This window comes from Arvicanthis niloticus, chromosome 7 (genome assembly GCF_011762505.2).
Source record: "Arvicanthis niloticus isolate mArvNil1 chromosome 7, mArvNil1.pat.X, whole genome shotgun sequence".
Lineage (NCBI taxonomy): Eukaryota > Metazoa > Chordata > Mammalia > Rodentia > Muridae > Arvicanthis > Arvicanthis niloticus.
Genome location: NC_047664.1, coordinates 10,301,884 through 10,323,624, shown reverse-complemented (window position 1 = coordinate 10,323,624; position 21,741 = coordinate 10,301,884). Strand labels below are relative to the sequence as shown.

The window sequence follows — 21,741 nt, the reverse complement described above, 5'->3', positions numbered from 1 at the left end:
CTTAAACAGAACACCTAAGGCTTATGATCTAAGATCAAGAATTAACAAATGGGACCTCATAAAATTGCAAAGCTTCTCTAAGGCAAAGAAAACTGTCAATAGGACAAAACGGCAACCAACAGATAAGGGAAAAGATCTTTACCAATCCTACATCCCATAGAGAGCTAATATCCAATATATACAAAGAACTCAAGAAATTAGACTCCAGACAACCAAATAATTTTATTAAAAAATGGGGTACAGAGCTAAACAAAGAATTCTCAACTGAGGAAACTTGAATGGCTGAGAAGCACCTAAAGAAATGTTCAACATCCTTAGTCATCAGGGAAATGTAAATCAAAAAACCCTGAGATTCCACTTCACACCAGTAAGAATGGCTAAGATCAAAACTCAGGTCATCAGTCTTGATGGCAAATGCCATTTCCCTCTGAATCTCTCTGGCCTGTTCAGGTACAGTTATTACTATTCTTATTTTAAGCTTGCATTTTGAGCAAGTTTTAAATTGTTTAAAGCAGCAATTTACAGGATTGACTTAAATTTTAATGTACCTCCTAAAATAGTTTTTTTTTTTTTAAATTATGACATATAAAGTATGCACATGAATGAAACTGACAATTCACGGCTAAGCCACTACTCTTTGGTGGCAATAGTTTCATTTATTGATCTCATGCCTCAGTCCACAATGTAAGTGAACCTTGCATAATATATCTAGACAGTAGAAAATGATGTTGTGTACCAATATCATTATGAGTGAGTAGAGGATTAAATCCTGGCAAGACACTAATTTCTGTAAGTTATAGGTCAACTATATATTAAAGGCCAGTAAGCCAAAATAAAAACACTGGGTTGTGATCTAGATAGAACTGATGGCAACCAAAGTTTGATATATTTCTTAAATACGTCTAGATAACCTTGATGAGATTAGGTTAAAATTAGGTCAGCATGAAGCATGACAAGCTGGAGTCTAATGGGATCCTTTTTCCCTATCTTACTTCTGAGTGGAATTAAGTACCTTTAGTGTTTTTAATAAATGGCTCTTTATGATTTACCTATAATGGAACATGTTGTATGATATTACATTAGCTGCTCCGTAGCCTGTCTACATCACCAAGATGTAACTATTGCAAGGATGATGATGCACCTAAATTTGTTTTTATCACAGTTTGTAATGTATACTATGTATATATGTATGTATGTATATGTATATATGTATGTATGAACAAATGAATGGATGAATGAATGAATGATGAATGAACTGCCTCCCTACTGAGGGAACACTGACAGCAACAGGATGATTTTCATAATGAAGTGTTGTTGAGCACTTAACAGTTGCTTGGAGTAGCTGCTCTTGTTTTTGATCTAAGATCAGAGATAACATGAATAGTTACTAGTTAAGTCTTCTGATCTACTTTTACTATTTTTCTCCATCACCACAAAAAGTTACTTGACTCTCTATCCACTCCAACGTTATTGTAATAAAGATCAATAAAGGAAATGGACATGTCTTCGATTTAGCAAGTTCATTGATGTAGTATGGTGCAAATGACCATTTCAAAGCAGTACTAGAGTGCACTGCAGGTGGCCAAGTCACTGAGAATTATGTAATCCTAAAATGGATTGCACAGTAGCTCAAATGCACCAGACATCAGCTTTCCTGGTTCTCATTGATGCTCACTCATATATTTCATTCCAGGAAACCGAAATTATGAGAGAAATCATACAAAATGGACCAGTTCAAGGTAAGACCAGATAAAATGTCCCTTTTAATTATGAATTCCTATAGTAAACAACATGATATGATATCAAAGGAGTTGAATAAAAGAGAAAATCTTAGACATTTTCATAAGGGTTCAACACTTTTAGATTGTGCGATCACAGAAGATTGGCTCATCAAAGCATATCATGAGCTTCCATTTTACTTTAAGAAGACCACTTGTTTATGAGTTGAACTCATAAATAGTAATGACACATTTAAGGAAAGTCTGCTAAGTCTTTTCAGAGTTATCATGAATGGGTGATGGGTACATACGACATACAGTTATTAATTCAATGGAGCTCATATTATTCATATGGTCACACGTAAGAATCACACATAAGGTTAGGTTTGTATTTACTTTCAGTTTAGGAGGCTTTAGGAATACATTGAAGAAAAAAACAGTGTTACTAGAAACAAAGTATATAGTTTCCTTTTTATATTAGGTCAAGGAAAGTCAAACTAGGATGACTTTGTGTTTTACAAAGCCATTTAAAGTGACCTAAGTTTGTAAATTTATTATTGGTAGTAAAGTATTATTAAATAATATAATTATACTGTGGTGTAGTAAATATAGATTTTGACCTTAAGGCTTATCTGATCTGTTTTCTTTATTGGAATTTGTCTTATACCAGTAATGTTAATAAAGTGGAATTCACAAAATGTATTTTTGTGCAATATTTTCCCCTAAGTGCAGAGGGAAACAAACCAAATGAAGTATAAAATGAGAATTCAAGTATCAAACAGTGAAGGGCCAGAGTATAATGTCAATACAGTGGGATATAAATTAAAAACACTTGTTATGCGTTTGAAGAAATATTGGCTAGGTTTTTTTTCTTTAGTCCTGAATGCTGATCCAATTAGTATTGATATAGGAGGAACCATAGATTTTAATATCTTTGTTAAAATTAATTTATCAGGAAATCAAAGCTTACATAATCATACCCTAAATTTAATTTAAAAAACACTCTTAAAACTTTACATTAACTTTGCAACCAATGAATAATGCTCCTTCTTCTTAAATGTGTGAAATTTGTTGGCTGTTATAACTGTGGGAATTGGTGTGTAGTTTTACTATGTGCTTTGTCTAGTGGTGTCTGCGAAACAAATATGAAAGACTGAAGACATTTTAATTAAAGGCCAAACTCACAACCCCCACTTTGACATTTTCCTCTTAAACCATTTTAGCAATTCATTAGGCAACAGAATTGAATTACATTGTTCTGAATTTCCAAATCATTGTAATGCTAATCCATGCTCTCAACAAAAATAAATTTAGAGGCCAACCTTTGAAAGTTGTGGAAAACCAAGGTTTGCTTTTTGCACATATGTTGATTATTTTGTGTGTGGATTTCACATAATTAATTTGAAATAAAAAATTTTCCAACCTATAAAATAAAAATCCAAATCAGTGCACTCTCATTTTCTACTTGTTGAGAAACTCTTCCCTGCCAGCCTTAGGCAGAGTTAAGACAAAACAGGAACCAGGGCTTCTGTCTTTTGCCTTCACACATCTTATAGTTCTGGGCAATAGTTTCCTGTGTGCAGCTTTTTAAGGCTTAGAGGGCAGAGCACTTTCATGCAGGTTCACAAAGCCTGTAGATTCTTCTGTCTTGGTTTAAAATCAGAGACTGAAGGATGATGGTGCCTTTGGTTACTCATGATGTGTTCTTACCCTTGGCTTCAGTTGTCAGTGTTTTATAGCGGTGATCATATATGTATATGTGTATGTGTATATATATATATGTATATATATATACATATATATATATACACATATATATACATATATATATACACATATATATATACATATATATATATACATATATATATACACATACACATACACATATACATATATATATATATACATATATATATATATGCGTGTGTGTGTGTATATTTTCACAGTACTTACAGCAGTGCTGAGTGGTGAGAGCTAAATGAGTCAATGGTTATATAAAGTGGGAAATCACTGTGAATATCGTAATTATTTTGTGAATGAAAAAAATGTTATTTGGTCCTTGCTGTAACTGCAGTTTGATTTTCTGCTTGCTATAGCCTGATTTAACTTCTAGTATTTCTTTCTGTCTTGGGACAAAAGAATGTCAAATGGTTTGAACGTTGAATAAATAACACCGTGAGCATTTCTCTAAGACCTTCAGAAAGCAGAAATTTGCATAGGGTACAGTCTAAAAATTCTTAAAACCCTGTGGGGATGTGTTTTATAGTGGATAAAGGAGACTTGGATTCCAGTGACACTTACATTTCCCCAAAAGGCCCTGAATGCTAAAGACCAAAGTTAAAAACAGAACAGGAAAAGCCACATCTCTCTTTGCAGCCTGAGCGTCACTGTAGGATCTAGTAAATGCCAGTGACCTTCATTTGGACTTTATTTAAAATACATGTTGAGCTAAGATAGGTAAGCTTTGTTCTTAGCTACCACGATATCCATATCAAGTTCCAATTTAAAAACAACAACAAAAATACTTCGATTTATGTCTCCTGAGAGAGAAGTTTGAAGTCTTTAACCAGAATTGCACAAGCCCTTCCACAAAGCCCCACGTACAATAGAAAAGAGTGATCTAAGTGAGGAGCAAAGGAACGTTTTATGAAGCATGGGCTCTGGTTTTCAAGGAATGAAACACAGACTCAGCTCTTCAGAGCAGAAAGGATGAAATCCCGACAGAATATTCTTTGGCACATGACTTTCTTTTAATAGAACTCAACAAGAGAAGGCTTGAAAGACATTTTAAATATAAAATGTGTACATAAGTAATATTCTAAATAGTTGAAATTGCTTTCTTTTTTAAGGAATAGAAAATGTTTGTAGCTAGCTAATAGTAAAATTAGGTGTGATCTCTCTCTTCTTAGATTTTTTTAAGAGGTTTTTTAGTAACTGTGGTGTTTATCCTGTTGGTTTTTTGTTTTGTTTTGTTTTTCAGCCATAATGCAAGTCCATGAAGATTTCTTTTATTATAAGACAGGAATATACAGACATGTTGTCAGCACAAATGGAGAACAAGAAAAGTATAGAAAACTTCGGACACATGCAGTTAAACTCACTGGGTAAGGCAGTTACTTTAAATTTTCATTATATATATTTGTGGAAAATGAATTCGAGAATAAGAAGAAACAGCTATATACCACTGCTTAATTGATTGATTGATTGATTGATTAAAGATTTTTTGAGTATTCAGCCATACTTTCTTTGAGCCTGTATCTGATATCTCCGGTTGCCTCAGATAATTTATTTTTATCTGTAAAGTCCCATTTGCATTTTCATATTAACTTTAGAAATCTAATCTCATATATCTGTATATGATACTTTTGACTAGCATTTCCCATTTTCCCAGTTCATATTCTCTTCTATCTTGGATTCCAATAGTTCTTCATATATTATAATAAATGTTTCATTCAACTTGACCTATTCAACTGACCCTCTTCCAAACCTACATATACAACCTTACTTTTTATAACCCCATAGAAGTCTTTATAACTACCTTTATACATATAGTTCAGTAGTCAGAGATCTTTAGAAGACCAGAAGAGACAGAATAAGCTGTGAGAATGTCTTCAATAGACTTATATAAAGATAATAACAACAGTTTCCTTGCATATGAGAACCTGACAACCCAGTAGTTGCTTGGTCCTTGAGGCCAAATTCCTTAGTACTTGACATAGATCCACACTGGCTGTATCACCTCAGGGAGGATAAGAATGTCGGGCCTTGGCCATTTAACCTGCACCATCAATCACTTAGGATGCAGGTAGAGGGTGTGATTAGCAGGTCTCCACCTCTAGAGATTAAAATATTAATGAGTTATCTAAAGGTCGGAGGGGGGCGTGGCTAATTAAGTTATCCCCACCCCCTTTCCCCTCCCTATAAAAAGCCAGGCCCCCTGACTTTTTGGGGGGAGTATGCACCATCTACACCCACTCACCACACCAAGAACAATAAAAGCTTGGAAAACCGGACTCCACCTGTCGCCTGGGCTTGTTGCCGCTGGATTCCCAGCCTTTGGAACCCTGAACCTTCCGGATACTGCAGCCGCCAGCCCACAGCGGCTGTGTGAATGTGGGACCCTCTGCTGGTGGTGTGGGAAGCCCGCCCCGGACCCTGCTGTTGGACCACCGTGGGATCCTGCCGCCAGACTCTCTCCCCCACCTCCCCGACCCCCCACGAGATTTTTTTTCCCACACAAGAACCCACAGTCTCCAAGACTGTGGTGAGTAATTCGGCAGTTGCAGTCTGGCCCCTAAAACTTTGAAGGCTCCTGGAGACCTAGTTCTCAGTCAGTGATGGAGCCAGGATGCTGGTTCTGATATCATCTATGGAATCAGCAGGAGCAGCAGCCGTAGGATAAATCAATTCAGCAGCGATCAGGAGGGCTGGGCAGGCAAGAGGGAAGGTGAAAATCTTCCTTTTGTCATGGTCTCTTCTTTTAAACCAGGGCTGCTACTGAAGGCTCTGCCTAAACTTGGATGGTCTTTCTGCATCGATAAGGCAAACATGATGATTTTATAGTTTAGTTTCCCTACTTAAGGCGATTTTAATTTGTGGCAAGTTGGAATTAATACCCTTGTCATACCCTCTACTCTTCTATGCCTAAGTCACTGTATTTTCCTGCCAAAAATAAAAAAAATAAAAATAAAAAAATTAACATAGTGAAAACTATGTTAATTTTACTTTTATATCATTTTATAATGATAAATTTCCATGAGATGTCTTATGCGACTAGCGAATCTCCTTCTAAATACCCATTCTCTTTGTTTTCTCATTCTTCAAATTGTCATCTCAAATTGTTAAATCATGGATGCACCTTCCTGCTCTTAAATGATAATCGTATGTGTGATATCACTGACAAATTTGAAGTCGTCAGAACATGTTTCCTGGAGTCACGTGTCACTGTCAGCCTATGGTGTCTTTATCTTGCAGACTGTACATAAAAACCCTGTGTCCTTCTCTTTATGTTTCTCTTGTTGTAGCATCTCCCCCCAAACCCCTACAACTACTCAGGAACTCCCTGAGGCATTTTCTCTCTTTCTCCTTAGGATTAGACTTCATTTGAGTAAAGGCCTTTACGTTTCAGATCTCAACCTTTAGGAGGAAAACCTTTATTTTTTCTTTGTTTGTTTTGCTTTTGTTTTGCCTTTCTCAAGACAACTTTTGTTTGTTTGTTTGTTTGTTTGTTTTATGTGTAGCCTGGCTGTTTTGGAACTCACTTGTAGATCTCAAACTCAGAGATCTGCCTGCCTCTGCTTCCCAAGTGCTGAGGAACCTTTATTCTTAACTTCTTCCCCATTTTCTAACATTCTCACTCCAGCACAGGCTTTGCCAACACTCATTGTCCTCAAAACGTCTTCCCCAAAGTCTTTCCTAAACTTACTACACTCTTTCTTAAACTTAACCACCTATTTTCTCATGCTTATTCACCCAACTGCCTTTCTAAGACCTGCTTGTTTCAAGGCTATCGACTCTCTCTACCTTATTGAAACCTCTTGTCAGATTTTCCACTTGCCCATCCCTTCTGACATTCTCATACTTGTTTCTCTTTGCCAGGTTTCTTTCCCCCTCCTATTGGCTCTCACTGTTGTAGTTGCTAAACCCTGGCCTCGAGTCTCGTTCTCTTTTTTTTTCTACTTTTCTCACCTGTTCTTAGTGGATTCAGTACTCTCTGAACTCTCTGGCTTTCAGCACCAGATGAAAGCTGGCATCAACTAAACAGTATCCCCAATTAGACCCCTCTCCTCAACTCCAGACATGTATATTCTGTGTTCTAGCAACATCTCCCCATGCAGAAGATGGACACTTCAAACTTAGCACTTCTGAAACAGAACACAGAATATACATGTCTGGAGTTGAGGAGAGGGGTCTAACTTGGGAATACTGTTTAGCTCCTGAAATTTGGAACCTTTAAAAATGTATCTCCTTTCTGTGACAATAACAAAACTAACTTTGTTGGTAGGAATATCTTTTTTTTTTTTTCAAGTGTTTTAGGCCATCTGGGCATTGTTTGATGCCCCAGAGCCATAGATTTTAATTCCTTTCTCCACCAGCAATTCCTTATTTGGTAATTACTATGTTCAGGAGATAAGTACATTAGTGAGTTAGAGAGTAATCAAGTATTTCAAGAAAGTTAATGCCCCTTATCTGCAGAGCTCAATATACTTTTGTGAAGCACCTAACAAATTTATCTGAACAAACTGTTTGCTGTCCTTTGTGTAGAAGTCAAAGCTATTAGGTTTAATTTACTTGAACAAATGAATTCGAGCTTATATTAAGTGCTTAGCACTAGGGAACATAAGCTCAAATGATGTGTAGTCTCATTTCTCAGAAATTATCATTAATTCTCATTGTCATCTCTACTGGATTAAGGAATACCTCAGAAATCAATGAGGTACACTTGTGGGTGTGTCTGTAAGCACTTTGCAGAGTGGATAAACTGAGGTATATGTAGGATGTGCCTTCAATGTGGTTTGTATTTTCAGACTGAATACTGAGGGGGAAAAGTCTACACTTTTGGTGAAGTACCAGCATTGTTTTTTCTGTGCTTCCTGATCCACCAGGATGTGAGCAAGTTCTCCTAATGGCAGGTGTGAACCATTTCTGCTGCTATACCTTGACCACCAAGATGAACTATACCTTCTTAACCCATAACTCAATGTATACCCTTCTTCTTTTAAGTTGCTTCTTGTTAGACATGAAAAAGTAGTTAACACAGAAAGTGAGGCACATACATATATAACTGAATCTATCAGATGGCAATAAAAGCTGTCTTCTTATGTATAAAGCACAGGATAGTGAAGGGCATGTATAAATCTAGAATGTTTCTTTTCAAACACTCTTACTTTGCCTCTCTCTGTTTTAAGCCCCAGACATTTCTTGATACTATTTTGGGATGAAGTACTGAATAAAAATATTGTATCTTTAGACAGTATTATTTCCTATACGGCAAATTAGAAAATATCACTGTCAAAACTAAGGAGTCCTTTTGGTTTCAAGATGGATGCTAGTTTACAAGATGTTGGAACATGAAAACATTGCATCTTAAACAAAAATATTCTTTGGGATATTTCATTCCAGCCCATGTTCCCTGTCTCTGTTATAATCACACTGCCTTGTCATGGGTCATCCATGTCCCTGACATTTACATGAAGTCCAAAGTTTGCAATGCATTGCATGAATGGTATTTATTTTGTAGACGTTTCTCAAGAATCGCTGAGAGAATTCAGTGGTTAAATGCAATATTTGAAATCCTAGATAATTATAATAAAAAAGACAAGTTTTTGCTTTCCCTTATTGTCATCTCTATAGAACAGAATTATGTTTAAACTATAGTCTACATGTTGCCAAAGGAGCATCAAGTCACTGTTTTGTTATGTACAATTAGTATCTCACTTATCACATTTTCTGAACAAATGGTCAAGTGCTGAGGCTTTATCCATGGGTGGACCAGACAAAGACTCTGACCTCCCCCCATCAAACCAAAAGCCTGATAATAGCTACTACATAACTGTGAAACAAAAAAAAAATATATTTCATAAGGACCAGAATACAGATACTGACCTTTGTTGTCTAGAGTCAGTAGTATGAAGAATTTTTAAAGGCTTGTGAACATTAAGTAGTTATACATCAAAAAGGGAGACAAAATATAGTAAGCATGGCAGGGAACAGTCAAAGAAAGGCAAAAGGAAGAAGTAACAAAGCAATTTCCTGAGTGGTTTGTGATTTATTGCTCTTTAAATTAAATTTAGTTAATTCAATTTAAATTATCCACCCACAAATATCCCAAAAATTTATGCTGAAAAATGATTTAAAACTTTAGCATATTTTCCATAATCATTGTGAAGAAGTCTGTAAGATGAAAAACTCCAGCTGAGGGCTGGGAATGCAGCTCAGTGGCACAGCATTCACTTAGCAGATGTGAGCCTCAGGTTCGATCTTTGACAACCCCACCCACTGCCCAATAAAAATAAATGACAAAGTAAGCAAGCGGGTCTTAGGACAGAAAACCAATAAAAACTGAAGATGGATAATATTAAAAATAATAAGAAAAGCACTGAAACTAAGGCATGAGAAATCCAATGTAAGATGAACTAAGAAAGAGAGTCCAGAGTAATGGAACAGGAGAGGCTAGCAAGGAGGGGACAGGGAGGAAGATGACAGAGAGGTAGAGAAATATTAAGAGTGTGGAGAAATTTAGAAAGCTGAAAGGGGTTGGAATCTAAAGAAGAACATGAGAGCCTCTTGTGTGCACTTTGTGCAGTGGTGAGCCACTGCTGAGGTTACACACATACAGGAAGGGATAGAGTTCATCCAGTACTGATGGTGTTGGAGATGGGTACCATTAAAGAGTCAGTAAAGCTGTTTACTGCATCTACATCTAAACCTCCATGGAGACATGGCTGATTGACACATTGATCAAACTTGAGTTCACAGTGGTCTCTAAGAAATACAGGTGCATAGTCACAGAGATAAGCCCCAAGAGGATCCTGACACATGACACCATGTAGACATGGCTGGAATCCATATTCATCAATTTCCAACTCACAGTTTATACCACAATACTCTTGAGGACAGACACACATGAATCTTCCTATCTCATTGAGGCCATAACTAATACTGTGATTGCACATTTAGTGGATTCACAGAAACACACTGTGAGACTTTGATGCCTCTTTGATAGTCAAAACCTTGTCACAATATACAAACATGTGAAGACACTATTGACATCTATATTTGCCACTGCCCTACTAGATACACAAGCACCCTATGTGAGACAGACATAAATGCACTTAGTAGTAACTCTAGCCAACTTGGGTGGGGGGAATGTGCTGAGCTGTTGGTTTCTCCCTTCTCGGAGGTGAATGAAAGGGGTTAGGGCGGGGCTGTGTGACAGAGAGACTGGAAGAAGAGAGAGCAGCAATTGGGATGTAAAGAGAATAAATAAACGAGTTAATGAGAAAAGCATCAGAAAAGCAAGGTGTTAAAAATGTGCTATAAAAATTACAGAAACTTTATGAAATAGGAAAAACACTAATTTAGGAATTAAGAGAAAGTAGAAAAATCAGTGAGCTAGAAACCATGATAACTTAACTCTCAGAGATTTCATTTCTTTAGTTTAATTATGTTTTGCTAAGTTTAGAAACAATTATGAGAAAATGTCATGTAATAATAAAGAAATAGTATGGTACAGGCTAAATATATCTTTGCTGAATTACTAAACACCATGATTATTTATAATAAATGTGTAATTGTTTTGTCACACTAATTGTGTATTCTATGGTCAGAATCATCTTTCCCTCTCCCTTACCTATCTATCTATCTATCTATCTATCTATCTATCTATCTATCTATCTATCATTTATCTATCTATCATTATTAATCATCTAACTATTATGTATCTATATCCCTATCATTAACCTATAAACATACTTATCTACCTTTTATCTGTATATTAATTGACATTCTCTATGTATATATTATCACATAAGATACTTGCTTACTAATATATCATAAAAACTATACTTTCAGGTTGATTTATTAGGATCTTATCCCATATTTTTATATATGTAAATTTCAATGATTTTCTGAACATAAATTGATAGAGTGATTATAAAATCATCTGACATAGTTTTTATTAGGCCACTAACCTGCTGCCAGCATGCTATTTTACCTCTGTCCTTTAAAATAGAGACTGAAACTTGAGTCTGAATTCTTAGCAATGTTATGGTTAATGCCTGGACAGTTCATTACTTGTAGTAGGAGTTTTAATTAGATTGTTTTAATGCACAGATTTATGATAGTTGAATGAACATTTCTACTATGATGATTTAGTTAATGCATATAGATGTGTAATTGTAATAAGTAGTACAGGCAACATAAATTATTTAATTTGTGTATTAAAATGACTTTCAAATGTAAGCTAGTTTTTTCTTTCACTTTTTTCTAATGGGTATGAGAAAATATACCTGATATGAAAATATACTCTTCTTGAGAAAAAAATTGATCAGAGACAGATTTAATATATTTGAAATCTTGCATGTATTTGTAACACACTGAAACCTAAAAATAAGTTTATAATGTTAATATATAGTATATATAATAAAATATATTGTTATATTTTTTAAAAAATTGTTTGCTATTTATGATCATTGAAATAATTTACTTTATCAATCTTAACACTCTTGGATTTTGTGATTTGCAAACTATCTTACTAATTCAAGAAAAATGCAATGGGCAACATTGCAAAGATTTGAGTTTGCATCATGTAAGCTTGTGTCTGTCAGCACACCATTATGACACTATATCAATCTTGTTATCAACTTCTCATATGCAATTACTCATAGGAAAACATTAAGAAAACATTAATTTTTGTTTACAAAAGTTGAGGTGTTAAAGAAAATTAATGAAATTTAAAAAGAGGGATAGCATTTATAGGAATTAGAATGTATCACTATATAATAACAGTTTAAAGGAAAACGAAGGTTATTTAATGCTTATTAAATTGTTCAGAGCGTCCCGAGCTCTTTATCTGAGATAAAATCTCATCATTCTTCCTGCCCGTATGTTGATCACTCCCAAGTTTTAAGCTTCCACTAATTTTGGTTCTCATCTCAAGATTGATTGACTTGACAGTAGAGCTCCATTTGATTAGGTTTTGAAAGGATCTAATTTCAGTAAGCTTAAACTTTTTAATTTAAATTAATATAAATTTAATTTAAATGCATATTGAGATGAGTAAACACTTGTCATGGATCTGCTGATGTATATTTACAACAGTGGATTCCTCACAGTGATGTTGTCAATCGTTTGATAGTTAGCTTTATCGTGCAAAGGCTCACAGGCTTCACGCACTAATGAACACAGTCAGCTTTGCTTCAGTTTTCATTTAAAGGGGAAAGTTAATTTAAAAATTGTCTCATTACTGTCTTTTAAGATTTTGGCAAAAGATTATGATACATCATAAAATGAATAGAATGATAGAATAATAAATAATAAATGAATAAAAACTTCTGGAACTATTTACAAAGTACATTTACATTGGAAAAGATCACATTAAATGTAAATATTTCATATCAACAGTATTCTCACAGTATAGATGTGAGCATTATACATATGTGTGCTTTTGTTACTTTTTAAAAACTGTCTTGGGTTGGCAGAAAATAAGAGCATCTAATATAAACTGCTCATTTTACATTGGTAAATGCTAATTAAATGCTAATGTATTTTAACTTTCTTGCTTTTCACAAAATTAATTTATTTGGGATATTTTCTAGTATAAAGGTAGTATAAAATTTCTAAATGAAATTTTCCTGTTTAGAAAAGTCATTTTAAAGGAAATATCAAGGGGTTCACAATGGGTTAAAATATAAGATTAAACAAAGTGTGGTACCACAGAGCACAGTTTTCCTAAAGATAAGGCAGAACATTTACAAGTTTAAAGACCTAGAGCCAGCCAATGGGATGCCATAGCAGAGTGCAGAGCATTGTGTGGGAGGCAGTGGCTTAGTGACAGAGCACTTTTGTAGCTTGTCCTAGTTTTCACTCTCCTACAATACAAAAATTAATGAGCAAACAAATAAATAAAAGAAACCCCAGTGACTAGAGAAACAATCAAATAAAAATAAGAAAATAAAGAAATAAATTAAACAAAGTTTCATACAAAGTTGGAACCGACTGATATGAAGAAAAATACAGAATAAAGAAAAATAGAAAATCAGAAAACATAAGATTGAGTCCAAAATAAATTAACACAAGAATATATATCTTATAAAACTCCCCACAATTCTCAACCTCAAATTTATAGGCAATAGATTAATAAATCTAGGGTTGTATCATAAAATACTTGCTGACCTCTTGTTTGAAAGTGTCCTGTAGTGTGGTTATTATTAATAATAATTTATTATTTATCATAAAATTGTAAATTTACAATAGATAATAACATTTATAAAATTTATTAAAACAATTTATTAGGATATGATGAATAACAAAATAAATATAACAATAAAATTATAATAAGCAATTATTTTATTATGATATATTAATAATATAAATTATTAAATCAGCATTAATTTTCCATAAGATCTTTGTCAGTTTGTAATAAACTTAGACTCAGGTAGAAATTTGCTACTAAAGTTTTAGCTTTCTTACTTTTTCTGGTTTGCTTTCTCTCTGGTTTTATAAAATCTCATTTTGTTTTTTGTGCCTATTTCTCATTATGTTTCCCACTCATATCAATGTTATGAAAGCCAAACCTTTTTTTCAGTCTACTAATAAAACAAATTAAAACTCAGGAGAATGTTCTTGATTCCTATAATAAATATTTTCCAGGTATTAACGTTTTTTAGTTCCTGTATCCTTTACATTCCCTAAAGACAAGGAGAAATTTGCCCAGTCTCTCATGATGGGAAACAGGAGTTCAGAGAATCTTTTTGGCCCTACTTGGCACTTTCTTCATCTCAGGAACCATTCACAACCAAGTTCTGCATTGAAGTTCGTGCTGATGTGACCAGTTGTTAGCTCTGTCATCAGGTCTTGTTGATACTAGTCCATCTTTGTAGCACTGATAAGACTGGTTATTCTCAGAGGAAGTCAGTGTGCATCATTACAAGAAAACTTTCCCATTACAAGCAATGGTTACTCTTTATGAAGATTATGTTACCTCAAGTGTGATAATTTCCTGATTACATATTTGTTTCTCCCTTGGGATTTTTATCAATAATTAGAAGGGGCTCAGGATAAACAGAAATTTGGGGAATAAAAATTCCCTAAAGTTGAAATAAGAAAGTTGAAATAGATGTAGCAAAGAGTGTGTGGGGTCTTTTGGCTAGAAGGTTTGTAGGGTCTTTGGTCATCTAAAGTCAAAGGGGGTTTTATTTTCAAAGCATTCTCATCAGAAACCTACATGACTTAAAATTTAAGTCACACTTTGTGATGCTTAGAGGATAAAATTATATACTTGAAATTTAGAAGAATCTCAAATAGGAAACTAATGTACAAACACCAGAGGTTTAATAGCAGGTGGGGGTAAAGAGATCAGTCAGCAGTTAAGAGTGTTTGCTGCTCTTGCAGAAGACCAAAATTCCTTTTCTAGCACCAACATGGGCGTGGGTGCTCACCACCACCTGTAACTCCAGCATCAGGATATCTGACACCCTCTTCTGTCTTCAGCATGCATCTACAATCACATGCACAGGCATGTGATTGTGAGCACATGCTCACATACATATAAAAAGAAATCTAAAAAGAAATAATAGCAGCGTTGCTAGCTGTCAATATGAATAGGTGAGTATGAGGTATAATTTTGGCAGAACTGAGGGTTCATTGTTGTTTGCTGGATGTTTCGGGAATTGACGAGAAATGTGCCAACTGTGACTCCAAGTTTCTTCCGGATAACAATATGTACTATCAACTGTTTTGAGGAGTTATGGAAGGGCAAGAAATGGATGTACAAAGAGAATAGCAACTTTATTTTTAGTATGCTGTCATCTAAAGTTAAAATATAAAGCAACTATTCATGTATATTTCAGGAATTTAAAATTATATTTCCAAAACTCCAAAGCAGAAACTTTAACAATTATTGACACTTCAGGGAGGGAAAATATGGGCAAGTTTGATAAGGATGTGTCTTTAAAGAAAGCATGCCACTGTTAACATTTTGTCCAGAGCCAAAGTCCTAGAAGTAGAGGACTTCCCTTAGAACAGGAGCACCAGATAAGATCTCAGTGACCCTGACTATAAAAGGCAGGTGGAGAATTGGTCAAATAAGGAAGAAGATAGCTAGAGCATCTCATGTCAGATCTTGGAGCAAGTGGACTCTAAGGAAGACAAATTGCTTCATAGTGTGAAGTGTCACTTAGATGCTGAATGGATCATATACTGAAAGGTTTGTGTCTTAGAAAAAGAAAGTTTAAAAATTACAGTTGGTTCTCACTGAATCTTTTTATTTCCATGTAACTGGTGAAGATTCTTTTATCTCCATTTTCTATTTTTAAGTTCTAACAAATTGCATTTCTTCCATGTGAGTTTTCTTGGCATTCAACTATTTCTATAGCTAGTTAGTGTGTGTGTGTGTGTGTGTGTGTAATTAGTTTGTATATGTGTATAAGTATGTGTGTGTAATTAATGTGTGTGTGTGTGTGTGCACGCGTGCGCGGGAGTGCATGCTGAAATGGGCATCGTTAGAAGTCTATGAAAGTAAGCCTAGAAAGGTGGTTCAGTTATTAAGAATGGTTTCTTGATATTCTTGCACTAGACTGGCACTCTCTGTTCTAGGCACCCATTTGGTTAACAATTCCCTGTAACTACAGCTCTAGGGGTTCTGACCTTCTATCCTGGCATGTGTGGGTGCCCACACTAATAGACATACACATAATTTTAAAAATGAAATCAGCATGGAAAGATGGTCCAGTGATTAAGAGCTCTTACTTCTCTTTCAGACGATCAAGGTTTGGGTCCCAGCACCCATATCAGACAGCTTATAACTATCTGTAATTCCAGGAGATCTGTGGCCTCTGGCCTCTCAGATTGCCAACACTTTGGTGCACATATCCATATGCTCACATATATACCTGTTTATGGCTTAAAATATTAAATATATCTTTTAACATATGAGGGCAAAGTTAATGGCTTTCCAAATATTTGAATGTTGCATAAAAGTGGAAAATTGTCATTTAGTTCAGTTAGAGCCTCCCCAGTTTTTCTGAACTTTCAATAAACTTTACTGAGCGACAACTGTATAAAAAGCCTTCAGTTATGTACAGAGGGTACTGAGATGAATAACATGCACTGAGTCAATAAATGAAAGGAAATTAGTGGTCTCACTGGTTTGATGTAGATCAGTCACTCTGGGAACCCATTGGGAGGTCCCCCAGGGCTTCTGGTATTCAGAGAGTTTCATTTAGCCTGTCCAGGAGAGGCTTTGGAAACCGTGAAACTGATCAATGAGTTTTCTTTGCTTCTGCTTTCAGTGATGATAGATTCCTGTTGTCTTCTCTGTCTGGACTGAATCTAAGTGACAAGTCCACGCCCCACTTGTTCTCTTCTCAGACATATGTCTCTCACTGATTTGTCATCTCAATGGCTGATCAGGTCTGCCTCCCACTGTAACCACTGTTCCTGTGATCTTCCCTTTACTTACAATACATAAAGCAACAAGCTTATTTTTTTTTAATTAGATAAATGAATGATAGGAGGACGGTTATGAAAGGATTCTGAGAAAACCATGTTGGTGTTCATAAAATGTAGTTTATTAAATGTCTGTGCACACATGTAAATGTGTGTGTGCATGTGCATGTAGGTATATGAATATATGTGTACATGTGTTTAAGTATATGAGTGTGTGTACAAGTGTCTGAATGTGTATGTACATGTGTGTAGGTGTATCAATCTGTATATGTGTGTACATGTGTAGAAGTGAATGAGTGTATGTGTGTATGTGGGTATGAGTGTATGGGGGATTTTTTGTTATGTCAAGCACAGGATTAATGGTGATTGTGATGAAGAACTGCTCATCATAAAGTACAAGAGTTATTTACTCAGTTTTGGATTGAAATGCCAGTTCTGTACTCTCTCAGCAATCTCAGCTTATTTAATCACATGGCGGTATTTCAACGTTCTCAAATATTCCACTGGGACAAGACATTTCCTCTCTGCCTTGTTATGAAGATTAATTAAGACAAGATATATGCCCTCTAGTAGGCTTATCATTATATACTTGCTTCAACTTTTAACATCTGAGCTTGCTATTAGTCAAATTAATCCAAAAGGAGGCTTCTGTCCTTGTCCCTTAATGTGAGGCACTTTCATGCCCCTTCTGAGGGTTCTTTAATGTGTTAACCAACACAAATGCTGACCCTGCAGGTATGTCTCTCAAAGGACAAATCAAAGGTCAACAAGAATTAGACACCATCTTGAGTCAACCTCTGAGGATCCCCTTGCCCATCTCAAATCTCTGGAAATTCATACAGAATACTAGCCTTCTGGGTGTATAAGGACCAGGACACAAAGGCAGAGGAAGAATTGCACAGCCTACAGACAGCAGAGTCACGTATGGCTAGCAGAAGTGTATAGTATCCAAGGAAAAGATGCTACAGATGGACAACAAATACACACAACAGAGGCTCTGCACAAGAATAAACCATAAGTAAGAGAAGCACAGAAACTAACCCCAACTGTATCTTCCAAAAGCCTAGGATTTTAGAGGAGCATAAAGAAACTGCAATGAAATTCATATCACTTTAGTCAGAATGGTTATCAAAACCAGGAAATTGGGGGACTTTTTTGTTTCTTTGTTTCTCTCATTTTTTCTTTGTTCTTTTCTTTCTTTCTTTCTTTCTTTCTTTCTTTCTTTCTTTCTCTTTTTGTTCTTAGTCTCATTAATAAATGAAGTTCAAAATGAGTTGGAAGAAAGCTTGTAGATAATTTTCATAGAAGGTAAGAGAAAAAACAGCAAGACAGTCAAGTATTAATTGTGGGATCTGCCAGGAAGAAGATTGATGAGAAGAAAGAGAAAGCAGTACCTTTTTGAGTTAAAGTCCAAGAAAACCAGCAGTTTAGTTAATGATGTCCTTAAGCACCTCCATGGCAAACAGATAACTCCACTGTACAAGGCAGAGTGGCTCCAGACAATGGATGAGAAAACCCCAAGTGTCAGGTAAAGTATGCTTAGCCTTTGAGCCAGTATCCAAAAGGAAAAGATAAAAATAAGCATGAAAATGTTATGCTTTTCTGAGTTAGAACTAAAAAAAAAAAAAAAAAAATGGACACACTTAACTATGCTGCTTGATGGAAGCTTTGTATGTAACTATGTTGTGGAAAAATTTATGGAAATTGTTATTCTTCCTTATCTGCAGCAAGTCTTCAAGTGAAATATATTTCCTGAGAAATGGACTCCTAGCCAGATGATTGATAGGCAAGCTGGATTAACTCTTAAGAGTGGAGACAACTTTATGCAATGTTCTAATCTTTGGAGATCAGTAGTTCCCACTCTTTGACCAGGAGGAAGCAGTTTTCTCTGAGTATGTGTCTAAAAAGCCCCGAGGTCTCTACCTTTTCATATGGCTAAAGGGTTTGCTATTTATTTATTGAAGAACAAGAATAATATGAAATGGGAAAGAATTGATGATTTCCACATGTTGCTTCCTACATTTATGGGGTATTAATTTGTTTACTATTTGTTGTTTACAACCTGTTGGTTGCTTTCTGTAAACATTCTCTGTGTGTGTGTGTGTCTACACACATATGCACACACACACACACATAATTCTAAGCAAGACATATCAAAGAGTACATAACTTGAGGATAAAAAGTCATACATTAAATTTAGGTTATAAATATCGATAGAATGGGAAATCCAATCCATAGTAAAGAATACTAAATTGTTCTCTTAGGGTCACCTAAAACTTAAACAGGCTGACTGCACATTAGGATAGCAGGTTAAATACAAAAGTCTTAAAATTATCTCAAGGTATATTATTAGCTTGGACATAAAGTCCAGCAAAATTTCTGTCTGTTTGGGATCAAGATCTGTTTTCAGAAAAAAATATATATTCATACATATGTGTGTGAGAGAGAAAGAGAGAGAGAGAGAGAGAGAGAGAGAGAGAGAGAGAGAGAGAGAGAGAGAGAGAGAGGGAATTTATAAATAAACAAACCAGGAGGTTTTGTTAAGGGAATGTGTGACTATGGCAACTTACAATTTGTTCTCTGCACATTTTATCACTGACTACCTCAATGAGAACAAGGAAAAATTCTGCTCAAGTCTGTGCTGTAACAAAAAAGAAAAAATGCACAAGCCCCACCGAAATTTGTAGATAATAAATGAATCTGTTTGCTACATTAAATGACAAGTTTAATTCATTCTGATCTGTAGGCATTAAGTATTACTCCTACCCAACTCTTCTTGTAACAACTCTGTTCACTGCATTTCAGGATACAAGAATCAGGTCTCTAGGATGTAAGTAGATGAAATTTGAATAGAACAGTGTTATGATGGTCCATGAGCTTTCTCTTGTCCCACAAGTTCTGTTATTCCTTCACAATTCACCATCAGTAACTAACATTTTAATCCTATGTGTGTCTGCAATTATCTTTTCCCCAAACTTTCATAATTTTGTAGGAATGTGTGGAGGACAGCTCTTCACATTATCTTGTGCTTATCTCTGATTTACACCCTCATTTCTCCTTATGATCTTCTATAAATTATTCAACACTCAATATGCTTTTATAACTTAGCACAGCAAGCAATGAATAAAAGCATCCTTTCTCTCTTAAGGACCTAGTTTTCATTGCTCATGTTATTAATTTCTCCTCAGATATTCATAACAACTTGGGCACTTAGATTCATGCTTTTTGAAATGTTAGTTTATCTCTTTAGGGCTCATTTTTATTATCTGTGAAGTAAATAGCTCAGTTGGGATAACCAGTGATGTGATAAAACACTGTGATCAGATCAATTTAGGAAGGAAAGGGTTTATTTTATCTTAGGGTTGTAGTCCATCATCCAGGAAAGTCAGGGCAAGAATTTGGAGATGAGAACTGGTGCAGAGGCCATGGAGGACTGTTGCTTAATTATTTTTTTCTCATGGCCTGCTCAGCCTGCTTTCTTATAGCAACTAGAACCACTAGCTGAGGGGTGGCACTAGGGCCAGTGGATGAACACATTAGTCATCAATTAAAAGAATGCACCACAAGCTTGCCCACAACCTTATCTTATGGAAAACTTTTCTCCAACGAGGTTCCCATCTTTGAGATGATTATAGCTCTTGTCAAGTTAACATAAAACTAGCCAGCACATAAAGATGCTAGATTAAAATCGGATATATTTTGTGGAACATTTGTCTTTAGCATCAGCAGACACAGACAACACTTAAACAAATAAACTTAGTCATTCTATTAAATTATAGTTAGAAAAGCAGACATCCAGGCAGATCGAGCTTGTGAGCCAAAGCTGGCCAAGTGTGGACCATAGTCTCCAAGTCTATTAGTGCTTTTGATTCTAAGAAAATGTAAAGAGTAACCTCTATTATTAACACTAAAGGACTAACAGTTTTATGAAACCGTCTTGTTCTAACCCATCACTCTGCCTAATTGCCATCATTACGGATAGATGACTTGAGACATTGATTCTCTTTCCCCTGTATATATCTCATGATTGTGTGCACTTAAGATATAGTCTCTCCATATGTCAGACTGAAAAAAGGCAGCTTTCTCAGATACACAAGACTTCATTAACTGGGTGTAACTGTCTACCCGTCTCCCTATGCTTATTGCTGCAGGCTGTTTTACATCCAATAGCATAATTACATCCCCTTTCTTTCTTGATATAGTAGGTTACAAAAGATATATGAAAGAGTTTATTTTAAAAATTAGCTTTCAGAAATCTCCATCTGTTTCTCAAATCTATGACAAAAATTGGAGCCACTTGGCTAAACACATCACTGAAGCACTAATATTAGATTTAGTAAATACTAGCTTGATTTCTGTTTTCTTGAAGTGGCAAATAAAATGAGGTGCAGAAGTAGCTTCATTTCATCCTTCTCTTCAACAATCCATTTTCATTCACCTTTGACATAGTGTCAAGAGACACTTGCTGCAGGCTCCCTGATATACTCTACCCCGCTACATGTATAGGTGTGAACACCTTTACAAGTGAACCTCCTAGACACTTCTAGTATAGTATTTATGAGGAAACAAAAGTCCGTGTGCCTTCACCTGATTCTCACCGTGGTTTGCTTCCAAGTCTTTATGTAAAAGGAATTGAGACTCTAAAGTCTCAAGTCTAAAAGCAAAATCTGTAATGAATAGTTATGACACTATACGCTATTCTAAGCCTATCTGAAGGTTTCTGCATACTTGGATCCTAGTTTTCATTTTCCAACATGAATGATTGATTTTTCACATGAACAGCAATATTTCCTGCTGAAATGAACGGTGCTTCATCGACCATCGCTATGTGTCCACCTTTTGTGAACTTTAT

The 21,741-nt window shown here is 35.3% G+C and overlaps 1 protein-coding gene across 2 annotated transcripts in view; it reads left to right on the top strand.

The window, feature by feature from the left end:
• Tinag (tubulointerstitial nephritis antigen) overlaps positions 1-21,741 on the top strand; it is a 77,091-nt gene that overhangs the window by 35,745 nt on the left and 19,605 nt on the right. The window contains exons 8-10 of one of the 2 annotated variants that reach the window (XR_013111672.1): positions 1,694-1,739; positions 4,702-4,825; positions 8,249-8,353. Coding sequence is in view for 1 of the 2 variants with exons in the window: in XM_034509170.2 (XP_034365061.1) it covers positions 1,694-1,739; positions 4,702-4,825 (170 nt within the window). In the remaining variant the exon portion in view is untranslated. The remainder of the gene's footprint in view (positions 1-1,693; positions 1,740-4,701; positions 4,826-8,248; positions 8,354-21,741) is intronic. The other variant, XM_034509170.2, reaches the window with a different exon arrangement.